The 19,112-nt window shown below is 39.6% G+C and overlaps 2 protein-coding genes across 2 annotated transcripts; one reads left to right on the forward strand and one right to left on the reverse strand.

Moving 5' to 3' along the window:
- The first annotated feature begins 36 nt into the window (after window positions 1–36).
- Window positions 37–2,078, forward strand: LOC146511306 (arylamine N-acetyltransferase, pineal gland isozyme NAT-10-like). Its single transcript, XM_085172580.1, has one exon. The coding sequence runs from the start codon at window positions 628–630 to the stop codon at window positions 1,486–1,488; it is 861 nt and encodes a 286-aa protein (XP_085028706.1). The 5' UTR covers window positions 37–627; the 3' UTR covers window positions 1,489–2,078.
- marchf6 (membrane-associated ring finger (C3HC4) 6) lies at window positions 1,737–18,685 on the reverse strand. The gene is made up of 25 exons (XM_085172575.1): window positions 18,287–18,685; window positions 17,719–17,818; window positions 14,660–14,733; window positions 14,261–14,404; window positions 13,464–13,536; window positions 13,114–13,282; window positions 11,915–12,101; window positions 10,979–11,040; window positions 10,837–10,869; window positions 10,703–10,754; window positions 10,518–10,576; window positions 10,324–10,404; window positions 10,078–10,146; window positions 9,714–9,788; window positions 8,501–8,635; window positions 7,815–8,035; window positions 7,419–7,556; window positions 7,105–7,327; window positions 6,151–6,220; window positions 5,822–6,003; window positions 5,405–5,539; window positions 5,204–5,293; window positions 4,859–4,991; window positions 2,609–2,744; window positions 1,737–2,302 (listed from the first exon to the last, which is right to left on the reverse strand). Exons 1-25 carry the CDS (start codon window positions 18,303–18,305, stop codon window positions 2,215–2,217), a joined length of 2,748 nt encoding a protein of 915 aa, XP_085028701.1. The 5' UTR covers window positions 18,306–18,685; the 3' UTR covers window positions 1,737–2,214.
- Between the last annotated feature and the right edge of the window lie 427 nt (window positions 18,686–19,112).

Raw genomic sequence — 19,112 nt, forward strand, 5'->3', positions numbered from 1 at the left:
GAGGTGAGCCGAGCGATGATATACGACCAGGAAACCAAGTATAAAGTGCTTCAGTATAAAACATAAAATACAACAAAGGCACCAAGCCCAGCTAGGTTATCACGGTTGTATAACATGTAGCACGGCAAACCCTAGTAATGTAGACTAAATCGATATATTTCCTGCTGTCTACGTGTCCAAATGTATCTCTGTATAAAGAATTATGGATTTTAAATAATGTAGAAAAATAAACCTTAAGATGAATACGTTGGCAATAATAAAGTGGTTTAATTGTAATTATACTATTTATTTACCCGTAATTCTTAGAAAATACTAAATACTCGACATACTTTTTAAAAAACATTAAATCTTTTCATCGTTTAATCGCACTTTGCTTCATAACACTAACACATTTCTGATCCGTTGGGTTTTTGTTTTTTTTTCAAATGCATTTTGAAATAAAAAGCAGTGAGTTTTATTTAGGTTGGATTTTAATAAGTTTTTCTTTGTTTTTTGTTTTTAAAGTAGGCATTGTACTTTGAACTTCCTTGAATACGCCATATTGCGCACAGCCGGACAGAAACACAAAGTGAAAAACGGGAATAAACCTGCTTTAAGTATATAGTAACGCCATAACCAGAAGCGAAAATGACTTCCGTGGAAATGGACTTGGGGAAATATTTAGCTCACATCGGGTTTACGGGCCCCGCGGAGCCCAGTCTGGAGGTGATGCGGACGTTGCACACCTGCCACCTCCTGTCGGTGCCGTTTGAGGACCTCACGGTGCACAGCGGGGGTCGAGTCCAGCTCGACCTCCCACTTCTGTACGACAAGATCGTGAACCATCGCCGAGGAGGCTTCTGCTATGAGAACAACAGCCTCTTTCGCTGGCTGCTGACCGAACTGGGCTTCCAGGTGAATATACTCTCAGGCCAGGTGAAGAGCAGGTTCACGGGTTGCTACGGGCCACCTTTCGACCATTTCATCCTACTGGTTGAACTTGAGGACCGGCGATGGCTGTGTGACGTCGGGTTCGGGGTTCCCGGTTTCAGTGTCCCGCTGTCACTGGACACTGAAGACCCCCAGGAGCAGGGCCACCGAGTGTACCGGATCAGGAAGGACCTGGAGATGCACTTTGTGGAGTGGCAAGAGGAAGAAAACAGAGGAGTAGATGGAGACTGGAAAGAGATCTACAAGTTCACCCTTAAACGTCGGAGTAAGGAGGACTTCACTGAGATGTGCCAATACCACCAGACCTCCCCCAGCTCCATCTTCTTCTGCAAGTCCCTCTGCACTGTTCTGAGACCTGGTGGGAGGCTCACCTATATAGGCCACAGATTGATCACCACCACATTCCCAACAGAAGAGAACGGGCATGTGGTGGAAACCATCACAGAACTTAAAGATGAAGAGATTCCTGGTGTTCTAAAGGAAAAGTTTGGAATTGTACTTAAATCCACGCTCATAGCAAAGAATGAGAAAATCACACCACCTCTAATCACATATTAAACACATGCACAGTTATATGGGATAAATTCATACGTCTTATGGCTCCATAACAACAAAATGTGTGAATACTCTAAGATTAGGTCCAATGGCTTTTCTTTTTAAATTCATCTAATCACTGAGGTCTGAGCAAAGCAATTTATACATTATTTTAAACAAGTCAGAAAAGTCTCTACCTCTGATAAAATCCAGATCTACTTGTTAATCAATCGCAGACACTGATCTGCCGTAAGAAAAGATGCAACAGAAAATAAACTGTCATTCTGATTTAATAAATTATACATACACTTTTAAGATGTACAATGGTCATTGCATTAATCCACATCGGTCCTTTAAGACAAAGTCTCCTTCCAAAGTATTTACACATGTACATTTAAATCAGGCAGCACTTTATAAAGCAAGGCATGAATCTCAATACAGATGTTGGGCTTCAAATGAAAATTTTAATGCTCCTGCCTATTCTGTTTGTTTGAGGGGATTACTCAGCTGTCCAGTTATTACACTAAGTTTACCCATCCTGACTTTGATGAAATGAATTTGAGTAACACCCATAAAGTCCAGCAATAATCACAGGTGATTTCAAGGATTACAGTCTGAGGGTTGAGCTGAACCCCCCAAAAAAACAACAGAAAAACAGACAGGCCATGGGCTGGACGAGATGTGCGCAGGGTCATGGGTTCAAAAAAACCAAACAAAAAAACCAAACATGGCATCATGTGACACAAATATTTATTCTACGACAGGGTTGGAGGGTGGGATTGAGCTTCCTCTGCCAGCTTTGCGTTCGTAGTTGACAAGCCTCTGGCCGACCAGGTACCTGCAAAGACAGATTATTACAGCATTATTACTATTCATTTTTATGGACTTAACTCTAATTTGAAGGCTACACACACAGTATGAAACAATAATCCAAAAATATTCAACTAGAGCAAAAAGCCTGAACAACGTGTTTAACCTCCTATATTAAATCTGCAGTTTGTTTTTATAATGATGCACCGAATGATACATTTGAAAAAGAAAAAGGGGGGGAGGTTGTCAATATAAGACAAACTTAATTTAAAAAAAACAACAACAAAAAAACATGCTGCTTTCTCCAGATTGATCAGTGCTGAAAGTTTCGTACTTGTCGTTCTTGATGTGTTCATAAAGACGTTTAAACTGTCGGATCTGAAAGGAGAGGATGCCGATAAGTGAGACGACCATCAAGAGGAAGGGGTAGATTCTCCTCTGCATTAGAATCTCCATCTCTGGGGTAACGCCTGCAAAAACAAAGCAGAATTGTATTCAGTTATATGATTTTTCAAGAGTTCCCATTATTCCTATCATTAACTCCATCAAGATGAGAAGAAATGTGATATTTTGGGGACACCTGTTATGTTAAATTGGGTGTTAACTATATTAGAATTATTACCTAGTGACGGTACATCTCCAATAACAAGTCCAAGTGGCAGATTTATCACCAGTTCAGTGCTCAAGAAATCAGAAGGTAGCTCACAATCTGCCACTTTTTTGGGGGGAGGCTTTTATTACAAAACCAGTGTATTTATTAGTTTCATCATCTAATTAATAGCATCCATGTGTAAAAATGTGTAAAGTGTTCCCTGATTAGATGATTGAATTCTACTTGATGAATGGGAGAGAACATATTATTGTGTGTGAGTGATTGTGTACAGTCGTGGCCATACGTTTTGAGAATGACACAAGTAATGGTTTTCACAAAGTTTGCTCCTTCTGTTTTTATGATAGCAGTTTCCATATACTCTGAATGTTATGAAAAGTCCTTCTTTGCCATGAAAACGAACGTAACCCCCAAAAAACATTTCCACTGCATTTTATTGCTGCCATTAAAGACCCTGCAGAGATCATTTCAATCTTCTAGTTAACTCAGGTGAGAATGTTGATGAGCACAGAACTTGAGATCTTTATGTCTTGCCTATTAAGTTAGAATAGCAGACTGGATGTGTTAAAAGGAGGGTGATGCTTGAAATCATTGTTCTTCCTGTTAACCATGGTTACCTGCAAAAAAGAAAACAGAAACAAAACAAAAAAACCCATGCAGCCATCATTGTGTTGCATAAAAAGGGCTTCACAGGCAAGGATGTTGTTGCTATTAAGATTGCACCTAAATCAACCGTTTATCGGATCATCAAGAACTTCAGGAAAGAGATTCAATTGTTGTGAAGAAGGCTTCAGGGTGCCCAAGAAAGTCCAGCAAGCTCCAGGACCGTCTCCTAAAGATGATTCAGCTGTGGGATCGAAGTGCAACCAGTGCAGAGCTTGCGCAGGAATGGCAGCAGGCAAGTGTGAGTGCAAGTCTTCACGCACAGTGAGGCAAGACTTTTGGAACATGGCCTGGTGTCAAGAAGGGCAGCAAAGAAGCCACTTCTCTCCAAAACCCCCCAAAACAAAACAAAACAAAAAACCCATTAGGGACAGACTGATATTCTGCAAAAAATACATCTGGAAAAAAGCCTGGAGAAAAAAAAAAAGTGAGGCTACAATGCCCTGAGACCATTTATCTGTGGGGCTGCTTCTCATTCAAGAGAGTGGGGGCACTCACAATTTCGCCAAACCAAAACATCCTCCAACAGCAATTTCTTCCAACTATCCAAGGACAGTTTGGTGAAGAACAATGCCTTTTCCAGCATGATGGAGCACGGTGCCATGAGGCCAAAGTGATAACTAAGTGGTGCTGGGAACAAAACACTGAAATTTTGGGTCCATTGCCAGGAAACTCCCCAGACCTTAATCCAATTGAGAATTTGTGGTCAATCCTCAAGAAGCGGGTGGACAAACGAACTCCAAGCATTGATTATGAAAGAATGGGTTGCCATTGTCGGCCTTGGCCCAGAAGTTGATTGACAGCACGCCAGGAAAAATTGCAGAGGTCTTGAAAAAGAAGGGCCAATACTACAAATATTGACTCGTTGCATAAACGTGATGTAATTGTCAATAAAAGCCTTTGAAACTTATGAAGTGCTTGCAATTATACTTCAATACGTCACAGAAACACTGAAGCAGCAAACTTTGCAAAAACTAATATTTGTGTCATTGACAAAACCTTTGGCCACGACTGTACACATCGTTTTTTGTAACTGATGATGGTCGGTTGGACCGAAATGTTGTGATATTAGAAAATAACGGGAAGTGAGACAGAGTGCGGAGGTTATAATTTCATCCTTTAAAAAATCCCCCCCCCCTGGTTTATTGCTGAACTCACAAAAAGGTTCAATCTAGAGGAAACCGTTAGTAATTTCCATTTCTTTTGCCACCAAGACTGCAATGTGCTGTATATTGTCAATGAGAAAGTCCTAGTTTGGTTAGGAAACTCTTCAAGTGACGCCTTAAGATCCATATGCAGAGAGATACTCACCTACAGCCGGTACCACCCCGGCAGCAATCACATATGGCACACATAAAGACAACAGCAGGACTGAAATGACAGGAGCTGCCAGTTTACGGATGATGAACTGGAGATCAATGTTGCGAATTCCATTTGCATAAACCTAGAGAAAGAGTTTACACTTTATAATGTACTAAAGAGTTAATTTAATTCATCTCCAAGAAACAGACATGACAGAGATAGGGAAGACAGACTAGCAAACTCAACTAGAGTCAACAGAATAAAACCCTTTCAAAGTTATGTAGTCAAGAGTCTGATAGTTTGTAAAAATGTTTACAGTGTATCAGTTGGATATTTGGTGTGTCCAGTACCAACCTGCTCAATAACAGTCTTCAGCCACCACTGAGGGCCCATGAGAGTGATGGCAGCAATAATTTTGGCATGAAGAACCCCGAGAGCCCAATCCTGCAGACAAGTTCAATGGATGAACATAAGTGTAAGAACTCCTTAAGCTCTATTTAGTAACCTCCAAGATCCCACTAGGGAAAAGAAACAAAAAATGCATACAATCCTTACCTGCCAGGGATAGAAAAGGGGTGTTTGGTCTAAGGGTACCCTGAGCGGAGCCACGATGACTAATTCAAACAGCAGGCCCAGTAGCAAAGGAATGACTCCAGCAACCAGCAGAGCCACAACAAGGGTCTTCAGGATCTACAGAAGCAAATTAGGGTATTGAAAAAAAAAAAATCATAAAGACATGCCACTTCCAGATAAGAAAACATATACGGCACTATAAAGGTTAATCTGCTTGGAATGCTTCTTCAATGAACAAGTTGGTAATTTAGGATAACAGCTAATGAGAGCTCATTCTCAGTTACATCCATTTAACAAAAACACAGTATCAAAGCTGGAAAGGGAGCAACCAATTAGCACAACCCTCTGCTGCCCAACTTCGAAGTTTGCCAACAACCCATTCAGCTCACTGATGCTCACCATGAGTGTCCACTCCTGGACTTTGTGTACGATAACAGTGCGTCCCTGTGGCATCCACGCCAGCAGGACAGTGACCCCGCGGATAGAAAGCCAGCAGACATACAGACCACATGCTGCTGTGTACAGCTCGTGGATTTTGGAATTTCCTGTCCAGAAGGACATCAGCCAGCGGCCAGTGAATACTGTAAAAAAACAAACAAACAAAACAAAACAGTGAGGAAAAAAAGTTGACCACAGCAACTCTAACTCTGTATATATATGTTTGCCCGTAAAAAGAACTGTACTTTTTAAATGATGTGTTTGTGTATATGAAAAGTACCACATCTCACCTGGTAGGGTTAAGCACACCAAACTAGCCACCAGCAGAGTGATGCACATGAAAGCTATAAGCAGCACAATCTGGGGGGAAAAGGGGACACATTTCAGTTTAAAAGCTACAAGATGGGACATGCTGCAAAGTCAAAGCTCTATTTTACAGACTCCGGTTGCATAAGCTAAGGCTAGTATAAACAGGATCTCAGAGATTAGGGTGTTTAACATGAAAGATGAAGATCATAATGACAGAGTTGTGCAGGCTCAGATGGGCAGTAAATGGTTGCTAGGGCGTTGGCTGATTTCTAAATTTGACTCAGAAACCACAAATTACAGGAGACACATCTTTATTTTAAGACTTGTTTTATCTGTAAAAATAGCCTCTATCTTTGTTCTAGCGTGGAGCGTGGAGGACTATGACCCTTTATGAAATAATACAAATCATATGTAAAACTACATCTTGCATGTTTAGGGGTTTGCTTTGTCAAATCTTACTTGTAATTTGAATAAAAACGAACAACCTCTCAGGGTTCCAGTGTTAAAGACAACCTTTTTTCTTTATTTCAAATGTACATGTCTGTGTGTGCGATACAAATAAGAGCAAGGAAAAAAAAACAAACACAGATGCTTTGGCAGCTGGCAATAGTTCTGCATTATTGTGGTCACTAAAACGGCGCAAACATCAGAAATCTGGGGAGAAAAAATCCCCACTGGAAAGTCACAAAGAGCCCTTCAATTATTATATCACATTCATGCATGAGAAGAAACCTGGACGTCAGTGAACTTTGTCAGTGAAACTAAAAGACATGCTAGAGCACTACAGACTACACTCAAAGACATGGTCAACGATGGCTGTCCATTCATATCTCTAAAAGCTGTTTAGTTTCAGAACCACAGTATCCTGGTCTTGCCTATACATCTATCTGTAAAGTGCACTCCTTAAAGACATATATGAAAAAAGCCTTTCTCACCCTTAAAGGGAAGCGAAGAGGTCGGTGGTAGGGCTGGAAACCCACTGGTCCCCCTTGCTGCAGGATGGCCTGATGGGCTGCATGAAGCCCTTCACCAACAGCTGGTGCAGGGTTGTTATTGTTGTTGTGATGAACATGCGGAGGGTTGTTATTGTTGTTGTTGTTCACGGGCTGGTTGGCTTCATTGTCCTCTTGTTCGCCAAGGAGGTAGGAGTGGAGGTCTCTGGATACAACACAAAGTGGTGACACAGTTACAGACAGTGAGTATATAAGGAAATATCATTGCCTCGGGTGTGTATTCAAACTTGGCTTACAGTAAATATCCAGCGCTGACTGTCCAGGCTCTGACCAGGCCTTTGAGCCACTGGCGAGTGTGTCCCTGCTCCAGTAGAGCTGGAAGCACAACCTGAAGCAGTAACAACTCCAAAGACAGCTCACTGACAGGAGCGTCACTGAGAGGAAAGAAGTGACAAAGAAATGGACATTTATCTAACAAACACCAGACTAAACATTTTCTATTATTTTAAGTGTCAAACAGCATAAACTCAAGTGGATTTTTAACTGCAAATCTTGCTTTTTCACATGTGGTGATACTTCCACTTTGGTATGAACAGGAAGTTGTTTCTCAGATCATTTCAGATAGAAAGGACAACAGGTTTCACACAGTTTATTAATAACTAAACTATATCTTTGTTATGTACGCTGCTTACCTATAGAGCATGACATTGTAGGGAAGGAAGGTGGGCAGCAATAGTTTAATGAGCTTGATGGGAAGCCACAGCATGAGCAAGACAATTGAGCCGAACACAACCACAGACAGGATAAACCGCCGCAGGTGTCTGTAGATGGGCAAGTGAATCATCTCCTGCACTGGGTTAAAATCTGGATCATTGAGGTTCCTCAGAAACCAGAGCACTCCAGGTCTCAGCACCTAATGGAGGCAGAAGGTGGAATGATTTAGAGCAGTGGTCCCCAACCTTTTTTGCGCCACGGACCGGTTTATTCCCGACAATATTTTCACGGACCGGCCTTTAAGGTGTCGCGGATAAATACAACAAAATAAAACTAGTACTGGTACCGAAAAAAAGAAGATTTATTCATAACACACGTGAAAAGACCCAGGAAAACCGAGTTAACGATAAAAACGATAACAAAATAACGCTGAAAACCGGTAAAACCCCTGAAAACTATACATTTCACACCTGAGCCTCAACTCTCGCGGCCTGGTACCAAACAACTCATGGACCGGTACCGGTCCGAGGCCCAGGGGCTGGGGACTGCTGATTTAGAGCACTGAAGACTTGTTTCCTCTTTACTATCATCTGAAAAATTAACCTTAAGCACTCACAGTCCTTGTTTCCCTAACTAAATGCATTTGAGAGTCTGTTTTTCTTACCTCTCTCAGCAGGAGGATGAAAGATGCAAAGTAGAAGACATAGACCATTCCCACCAGCCAGTGCAGGAACATGGTAGTACCAGGTGCTGATTTGAAGCTCATTTCTCTGTCTTTCAGCGAGGCGTCAAACATCTCCTGCAGGATGAATCAAATAGAAGCAGGGTCTAAGATGATGCTTTGATCACCTGTTTTTGCCCAAAAGCTGCTCTAAACGTCATGTTTTTCTAAATGTAAATACTTTAAAGGATTCACCCTCCGCTATATAAAGCTAAGAAAGATTTTTTGCATGTTTGCACTGAACCATAATGTTTACGTTTTAGGCTAACATAGGACAAATAGTTTAGATGTAGATATATACACTGCAGATAAACTGCATTGAAACGGAAACCAAATTCGCTTGTAAATACAAATTGTGAAACTTTCTGCTTTTGACTGCAAAGTGATAAGAGCTGCTTACACCACACTGGCCATTTTCAGGGCCAATTAATTTGTTTCACAGGCAAACAGCTGCAGAGCAGATGAGACATGGTTCCCTTCTGCTGTGTAAGCTGCGCCACCTGTTGTGAGGAAGGTTGTTTGGCTTTGGAAAACAGGATCAGGAAAAATATATATATATCAACTGTCGTGTAATGATTTGGATAAGTACTATGCAAGCCAATGTTGTAGTAGAGAGAGACTTTGTTCTAGTAAGTGTTAGCACAAACAAACTCTCTGACAAACAAAGAGTGACAGCCACAACATAGAGGCGTTTGGTACTCTCTCACTCCCCAGTCCTCCAAACCAGTCTGTTCTCTGTTTTTGTGTGCACTGATGAATGTATGAACTGGGTGAGCTAAAGCATCTGGCTTTGTCTGTGTGCTGAGCAGGCCTGCTGAAAGCCACTTCAAAGGTGTTGTGACAGAGCCTCTGCGGGGTATTAGCCATCCCTCTCATTTGGCAAAATGTATGAAAATGGAATAAAATAGGAGTATTCACTGAAATTTCACAGGGAACAAGAGATATTCAGTCACTGGTGCTCGGAAAACGCTTTTAGATAGAAGAAAACTTACGCATTTATCACTATAAAACATCAGACTTAACGATCACATCTGCCAAGTAGGCTAATTAGAGTATGGACCCCCAAGCTAAAATACTCAATCAGTTTAATTAAAACAAAAAGTCCAAGAGCAACAGAGATGTAGTGAAAACGTGATGAAAACAATTCGTCTCTTACTAAAGAGCAGATGTCAAGCCACCATCCGCAGATCAATGGAAAAACACCTATCTCCACAACAACCAGCAGAGAGACCTGTAAGGATAGAAAAGGCTGCTGTCAGTATCAGTTAACATTAAATGTAAACACAAAAAAAGACTAAAAAACCTCTGTGACAAGTAGTGATACATGAAATACTTAATACAGAAGTTCTGCACTTGTGTGTTATAACAATCCAGGGACCTATTCAATGGCTAGAGCTATCTTTATTGTATGATTGCAAACAAAATCTTAGATACTAAGAGAGTGAAAACGCCTGTGTACTTCCACCAAGGCCAGCGTCAACATGACTAACACAAAGAAAAAAAAATGCACTCAATGTTACCTTGACAACAATATAGCAGACTCCAAGGAGACGCCGGGAGCGCTGGAAACTGACCAGAGCAGCCAGTCCCTAAAACGGCCATTAAGGATCAATACTGCACATATATTCTTATTTGCACAGACCTGAATTACCTCATGTTCCCTTTCTCATACTTTATTTTATTTTTTATTTTATTTTACAGCCTGCATGCACCAGACTTTGGATTAGGCACCATCAGGGCTTTTATGAACTTAGATGGAAGGATACATGACACAGGATGAGAGTCATTGCTAGCAGTATGTAGCCAACGATTGTTGTGATTAAGCCCTCAAAATGAGAAGCCTGGACCTAAAAAACAAAACAAAAAACAAAAAAACAAAAACAAAGTTGTAATCAGAAAATTAAAGATATTATCAAGGAACATGCAATTGTATTATAAAGTGACTGAAGCATTTTCTCACATATTCTTCGAAGCCAAGACCAACAACAGAGAAGTGGCCGATGTGATACGGACAGAATGCTAAATGAAAGGGAAAAAAGAAGACATTTTTATTACTGTATTAGTTATACGGTGGATTCATTTTGATGTCAGAAAAAGGACTATTATAATCATGGTTATGCTACATCATTGTTTCAGTTTACTCACCAAAGACCAGGATGAACAGTGTGTTGAGAGACACCACCCAAAACACGTGCTCCTAGAAGACAAAGACACCAATCTTTACTTGAGTTTCAGAAGGTAAGATTTATTTAGAGAAATCTATTTAGATTAGGACTTACCAAAAATACCAGTGAACCATCCAGGCCAAGCATCTGTTTGGAAAATTGAAATAGTTTGTGTATAAATATGAAAAGAGACAAGACAACAGCTACATACTAATAAATAGGTGCCTGGAGATTGTGAATGTTATGCAGCAGTTACCCTTTCCCAGGTGAGCTCCTCTGCTGCTCTGTCCCACTCCAAAGCATTCCAATTCATGTCATCTACACAGACAGATAAAGACAGCCTTGTAGACTAATAGAAAACAGTCAGCAACTTGAAACATAATCGATGTAAAAACAATCAGTTTATCTCCCTACATGTCAGACATAGTCACAGAATAACAAAATCATGTGTTTATTCAGGCAAATCATTCTGCAGTGGTACTTTTTTTCTTGTTGTCCTGCTTTTGTTACGAACAGTAAACAAAAAGTAATGTTTTCCCCGCTCTGCTGAAACAGTTATTGTTACATTATTGATGTTGCTCTGGGAAAATCTGTTAGTTTGACATGAACATTGTGCTACTGTCAGGCTTTTTCTGTGCAATTTATTTAGCTGTAGTGACAGCCAACAGCTAGAGTAATGTATAATACAATAGCAATTTATTTTCAGGGTTTTCTGCTTAGCTTGATGCAAAAATCAGTCCATTAACAAAGCTGAACAAATGAGTGTGATTTCAAGGCTATGGGGCAAAAATTTGACATGATGTTATATTGTTCCCAAATCAACTGTGATGCTTTGGCAAACCGTCAAACAAATGAGGCCACTTTGGGACCCATTTGTATGCTGTAATGGCAGTGCTCCTGCTCTTGGGTTTGTTTAGTGGCATTTCCATAAACCTGCTGTTTGAAAAATGCAAAAACCGCTTACTCCATTACTAAACATGCTTTTGGTTGTCAGGCTGTCAGAGAGGATTTTTTAGTTTAAATTTTTAAATTATTTGTATTTTGCATTCATGAAACTTTACAGCTTAAGAACTGATGTATATGACAGCGAAATCTATCTTAAAAAAGAATCACTTTTTGCAATATATAATTTTAATTAGCTGAAAAAAAATGCATGCATCTTAAGTTAAGTAAAGAAATAATAAAGTCCCACCTTGTGCACCATTGTTGGGGTCTGCATCTTCAGCAGCTGCTGCCTCCTCTTCCAGCTCTGCATCATCGCCTTGCTCTTGGGGGGCGTCAGGAGGCTCGGGCTCTGCCTCATTCTGGGCTAGAGGATCAGCAGGTGCTGGCTGGGCCGCAGGGGGATCACCAGCTGCTGCCTGACCTGCAGCTTGTGCCTGGGGGAGAGGGAACAAGGTGCATAACTTCAAAAAACAGAGTAACTTACCATGTAATGAAATCACGATATGTTATCTAGTATATTAATTATCTATAACACAATCAACCACAATGTGTGTAACTGAAGGAAAATAAAAATACTAGCAGCTGCCAGTGCTACCCCTCCACCTACTAGTAAATGTACCCATCATATAAATTTGACAATTCTAGGTGATTCTCAAAAAATCTTGGCCTCTGACCTTGAGTTCAAGGTCACCGGACTTGAACTTTTTTTGAGATTTTGATATTTGCACCTATGGTTTGAATTTCAAAATCCTACGTCTCCTTGTTCTCAACTTGCTGCATTCCCAGGATATTCAGATAACTTGACCTCTGACCTTGACACCAGGATTCAAATTCATCCTGAGGTTTTTAGTGGATGCGTCTAAGATAGGGTATTTGAAAATGCTAGTTCACTTTCTTGTCCAGTTATTGGATTCACAAATGTTTTTAAAAACTTGACCCCTGATGTTGAGGTTGAGATTTTTAGTAGCTGCACTTATGATATGAATTTCCAAATCCTATGTCATCTAGTACTCAACTTATTGTAATCACAAACTTGGGTTTCCAAAACAACAGGGTGACGACAATATCCCATCGACCTTTTACAGCTAGGGGTTTAAAAAAACCCATCCAAAACACAGTAAAAACATTTACTCATTTGCTTCTATTTACTTTCAATGATCTGTCTCACCACTATAATTTAAGTTGATTATGAGTTGGATAATTAGCAGGAGATTTATTTGCTACAGCAGGATGTGGTATGGTAATTACACACATTTGTCATAAATGTGTAAGGTGCATGCACCATGTTATTCTGGTTAGCATTTAAATAGCTCATGTTTTTAATTTGCAGTTAAGTGAATTACTTAAATCAGATTTTTTTTTTTACTGTGTCATTTTAAACCTCAAAGAAACACAATTATACCATTCATTTAAGAATCTAATTTAGTAATCAGTCCAGCAAAGTACCTCATTTGCTTGTCCGGCAGCATTCGGCTGTGGTGGCTGGTGCTGCTCTAACCACTGGGGGGCTCCACCGTGGACTATCTGTTCTCTGAGCCATACCAGACTAATAAATGCACATAGGGTGCAGGTAACCACAAAGCAACCCTGTAGACAATCTGCAAGCAGGTTCTCCCTGTAGGAATAAAAACAATAGCTCACATTCAATAAAAATTTTTTTTTAAAAAAAGACTGGAATGATCCTCCGTTACTCATCTATTGTCCAGTAAAGAAAATAAACAAGCTAAAAATTTTGATCTCTATCAGGTTTTGCATATTTTGTGCTACAGTTGATGATAAAAAGCATTATCACTCACGTAGAGAGCATGTCCAGCGGCAGTGTCAAAAGAGAGCTCACAGAGCCGGTAAAAAGACACTTATAGATGCGACCTGGGGGGAAAAAACCCATTTAAAATCTACCCGTTTCTATTGTATGAAAATTTGTATAGTTCAGGCTTACATTCTTACATTAAGTACTGAGAGGGATTTACATGTTTTGGAACAAAGAACACACTTTCTTGTTATGTATGTAGTGACACTAAACCTATAATGCTCTTTAACATTAGCTAACATGAACACCTTATATGTTACTTTGACTGTATTTAACACCCCAGAAAGGGGAAATTTGTAAATGCGTGTAAGTGCACAGACATTTCCACATACAGCAGATGAGGAAAAACATTTAGAGGGTCACCATATAAAGAATATTTGCTCCCAAATCTATTAAATAAGTTGGTCATCAACACTAAAATAACATCCATCCATCCATCCATTCACTTCCGCTTATCCTTTTCAGGGTCGCAGGGGGCGCTGGAGCCTATCCCAACTGTCATAGGGCGAGAGACGGGGTACACCCTGAACAGGTCGCCAGTCTGTCGCAGGACCAACACACAGGGACAGACAACCATTCGCACTCACATTCACTTGCACATTCACACCTAGTGGCAATTTGGATTATCCAATTAACCTATCCCCACAACTAAAATAACAGTACTTCTAAAAGTTAAAACAAAAATATGATTTCAGAAAAACTGATACACGATAGACAATTCTTTTCTTTTTAAAGGGGTTTTAAAGATAATTTCTCCTTTTATTCATGTCTGTGGATACTTACATGCAGTGAGAGGAACAACACCAAGCCATGCAAAAGCCACCAGTGTGTAATGGAACCAGTAGCGAATGGCAGTGCCCACACTGGTAAGAAGGCCGGCACAAATGTCCTGGATGGGCAGACGTGAGGGCATGTCTGGGGAGTAGACTGAAGAGGACAGATGGGAAAGAGTGAACCAGAGTCAAATTATCTTTTGCGCTTGGCCATTTTCTTTTTTCGCTAATAGCAGCTATTTAGATTATTCTGTAACACTAAACGAAAACAGCACCAACTAATGAATAATCACATGCAAAAAAACAAACAAACAACAATTTATATGGCCCCCTCCGTAAGGCTAAATTGGAGGCTTGCGGCTACAAAATGCATTTTAATGGATTATCTGTTAACGTCACAAGGACTTACTTGGTGTGAAAGCAAATCTGTGCTTGCATAATTCACAGTACTCCTTCCTGCTGTGCTTCAGCCACTGGACCAAACTGTAAAATGACATTTAAAGAATGAAGAAAACTGATGAAAACAATGTAATATTTGTGCTCTATTTTCACATTTTGAGCACATGAATAATGACTGGATTGAAAAACAGCTCCATACACATATTCATGTGTTACAATCATATGATTGTTGGGTTTTTCTCTGTATCTATGAAGCGCCTTGAGGCGACTTTTGTTGTGATTTGGCGCTATATAAATAAAATTGAATTGAATTGACATCCAATGTATTATGTGTGTCCCAATATAAGACATTTTTCCCACTGTGAGAATGTGTATTATTTAACCTTCAGGGCCTGAAATGCCTAGTGTAAATCATGCCAATTTTTGGTTCCAAAAAGTGGCACGATTTTTTAAGAAGTCCTTTCAAAATCCCATTTAAGACATTTTAAGCCTGAAATAATCCATAAAAAAATATTTTTATTAATTGGTATCTTCAGATTTGGTCAGTTTGAGATATTTGGATTAAGTTAGATAAATTCAATTTCCAATAGAAAGGATTGCAACGGTGCAGATTTAAAGAACAGTCCAAGTCCAGACACTTCCAAAGGTCTGAAGTGTTGACCCAACATAACCTTTTCATTATACCACTGCCATGGCTACAATAGTAGTAACACTGTCACCAATATGATGCAATGAAAATGTAAGTGCAGCTGGGACTACTGAATCTGTCACTGTGAGACTTGCTACCTCTCAGACTCCTTATAGACACACCTGGTATCAATTTCAAAACCCTACATTGCTTTGGTCTCAAGTTATGACATGCACAAGATTTTCAGAAAACTTACTCTGAGCTTGAGATCATGGTCAACTAGATTTAAACTCATCCAGGATTTTTAGTAGATGCAAATATAAAATCACTTTGAATGTCACTTTATTCTTGCATTCACAAGATTTTCAGAAAAATTTGACCTTAGACCTTAGGGCTGTTCGATATAACGATATATATCGGATGACGATATAAAAACATCTATCGTTTCATTTTACGCTATCGTTTGTTTCGTGGTGTCATAAAATAAACTGTTTACAGCAATATTTTTTCATCGTTTTGATGGTCACTGTAGTGGCTATATTAATGTCTTAAAGTTCTCTCTTTCTCTTATATTTAATATAACCACACTAGGACAGACAAGCGCCTGTTTTTATGCGTTGTCATTAGCAACAACGACGGTAAAACTATCGCGTGTCCGCTTGTTTATTTTCCATATAAACCTTTCACAATAAAGCTCAAGATCCTGTTGAGACTTTTCAAAATAAACTGAATCACGCGAAATAGTATGCAGAGTATTTACGGATGAAAAGCAAAAAAAGAGCCGTCAGGTGCTAAAAAATAAACCTTAGACTCAAACGTTAGAACAGGCTTTTCCCCGCAGCACGCCGTGTGATAAATACTCACAAAGAAAATGGCGGCCGTTACAACTTATGTCTAAAAATGTATAATTTGATGCATCGGTTTAAACACGACGCGCAGCTTGAAACGCTTCCCGCAAGTCGAGCTGCCTGAGATTCACAGAATTTACAGAAAATGTTACATTTTTGTGATTTATATTGTTATCGGATGATAGATGTCTTATATCAGGATATGAGATTTTGGTCATATCGCACAGCCCTATTAGACCTTGTGGTTGAAATCTTCCATTTTTTTTAGTAAATAAATCTAAGGTATCAAGTTCAAGCTCCTACGTCACCTCGTTATGTGTTCACACCACCCGCGCTCTTACAATAACGATACCCAGTATTAATATACTTCAGTATCAGACTGACAATATCAGTCTTTTACAGCTGAGGGGTAATAAAAATATTTCATTGTAAAATCCACACTATCTAATTAACAACAATCTGTGTTTGTATAGTATAGTATGTTGTATATAATAACACCATTCCAGCTTACTGGGACACTGAAATGTAGCATTATTATTAATATGCATATGGGTCATGAAAGGGAGTTACCATCAGTCGATTCCTACAGTACAACAACATTAAGATTAACATGCATTTACACTGGACAGAACTATTTTATCTAAGCAAAACTTTCAAAAAATGCAAAACAATCCAGGTCTGGTCTCTGCTTTGCTCTTCTACACACTCACAAACTTCAAAATACCTTCATCTTTAATTTTCACAATGCAAATTTCTCACCTAAGACCTGTAATAAATGTCATTGGAATGATCTGATTACAAAACTGCCTTTTGAAAACTATTTATCTGTAATCTAATCAGCATACCACCCGCATAAACACACATCCACGTTTTAGTTTTAATTAAGACTATGATGTTAAAAATAACTTGAGTAACACTGAATATTGGCCAGCAATATACAATATTGACACAATAACAAAATGATGAAAGAACAATGCTATATCATGTGCAATACATCGATTTAGCAACACTGGGTTGAATGAAGCTTTCACAACCGCTTGTTTTCGTTGTGAGTCAGGAGACTTCCTAGCTTAAAACCGAGATGTCAAAATCATTTTACACCATGGGCCACATACAGTGCACTTTAATCTTAAGTGGGCCAGACCAGCGAAACTCCCCTTTCTATTAATGTGAAACATTTAGGTACATGTTCAAAACCCTGAGAAGTCTTTATATGAAGAAAAGAAGGGTAATTCCAACAGTAACTCCCAGTTATGCACCCAATCACAGTTTCCAAAGCCTTTTAGTGGGCCGGATTAGAGTCTTTGCCAGGTCAATTCTGGGGCCCAGGCCTTATGTTTGACATCCTTGGCTAGAGAAGTTATGGGAAAAGTAAGAATAAATGACTGTCTTGCAGTAACTAAGGCAGCATCTGTGAACATTCTGAATCTAATTAGTTACACCATGGTTACCGTGCTGTTTGTATGATTTTTTTCTTTTAAATGTTTAACATAAAAAAGAGAAAGTTTTCCTTGGGAGGATCTGAGAACTACTTCTTCACAAGGTCACAGTGAAAGCTGACAGAAAGAGGAAGAGACAGCCTAACACACTTACCATTCCTGGTGGATGAACTTGATACTGCCAGTGCAGACACAAGGGTGGTACAGGGGTTTGTCAGGGGTCCCCTCAGAGCGGCACACGCGACAAATATCCGCTACACACAAACAAAAACACACAACAGTTTCAATTTCAATGAATGTCTGATCCTCTTCGCCAAGGGTTAGCAAAACAGACGCGAGAGCAAGTGTCACAGGGTGTGTATGTGGTGTCATATATGCATATATATGCACAGTAATAGAGGATATTTAGTTAAAAGCAACATTTAAAAAAATATTTGCACCAACAGCGTGGCTTATGTAAACAGAGCACACAGCAGGAAACTGATGACATCACTGGTAAATTCTGGTCCTTTCTACGCTCCCCGCTACTTATTGCACTATCCCCACATGCTAACATCGTGTGCTTTAAAACACCGTTTTCTCCCGTCTTAGCTGGCTACATCCAGCCAGCTAAGTTTCACCATTAGCAGGCCAGCTCAGCGGTCGGCGAGGTGATGCACTTGTGAAGCTAATGCTAGCTATTGATGAGAAAGAAGCTACTAGTGGCATTTTTTTTAATTTACCTTCTTCAGCAGTATCCATGTTGCTCGCTAAGCACCGGTCACCGTCTGTTATTCGACTAATTTGTACCGTGAACCCATCCACGACACGGACAGTATCGTTTAGCTAGCTCAGTTAAGCTAGCGAGACGACAATATCCTTATGGGTCAATTGCATTGACAATCATAAAATGGTTTCCCCACAGATTAAAACATAAATCTTCGCTCCGCTGTGTTCTCTCGCGTCCAGTATATGTTCGCCAGTACACAAAGGTTTCTAATTCACTGTGTATGTCTAATGTAACACAAGAAACCAGGGGGAAACGCTACATCTCAGGGTGTTGATCATACGACAGTTTAAACCTGGGAGACAAATGGCTAGCTTAACCTGCTAACGCATGCGCCAAAGACACTTCTGGCTCCTGTCATAACAGTTTTACTTCCCTACAGAGGTTCGAGTTTTACGGCAAAGAAACGACCATAACAACCGTCACGTGATTGTATTTCGTGTAATATTTTACTCAAGTAAAAATAAATAATAAAAATAAAATGAAATAAAAAAGATAGACGCAAAATTAAAAGTTACATACAATGAGAGAGAAAGAGCATCTGCAATATTTCGAAAATAAGAACTAAAAGTGTCAAGTAGACGTCACTATTAAACATTAAATTCTGCAGGAACAACAGGAACAAACATTTTTATTGGGAGGTTTTTCCGAACAGATAAGAGCTGTACTTAAGTATAAATATGTGGTCAAACTTGTCACCACAATACTTGTACACTGATCATTCACTACAAAAATTAGCTTCAGCATTTATCTTGGAACTTTATTTCGCTCTCTTTATATGT

The sequence above is a fragment of the Neolamprologus multifasciatus genome, chromosome 9, assembly GCF_963576455.1.
Source record: "Neolamprologus multifasciatus chromosome 9, fNeoMul1.2, whole genome shotgun sequence".
NCBI classification, from domain to species: domain Eukaryota; kingdom Metazoa; phylum Chordata; class Actinopteri; order Cichliformes; family Cichlidae; genus Neolamprologus; species Neolamprologus multifasciatus.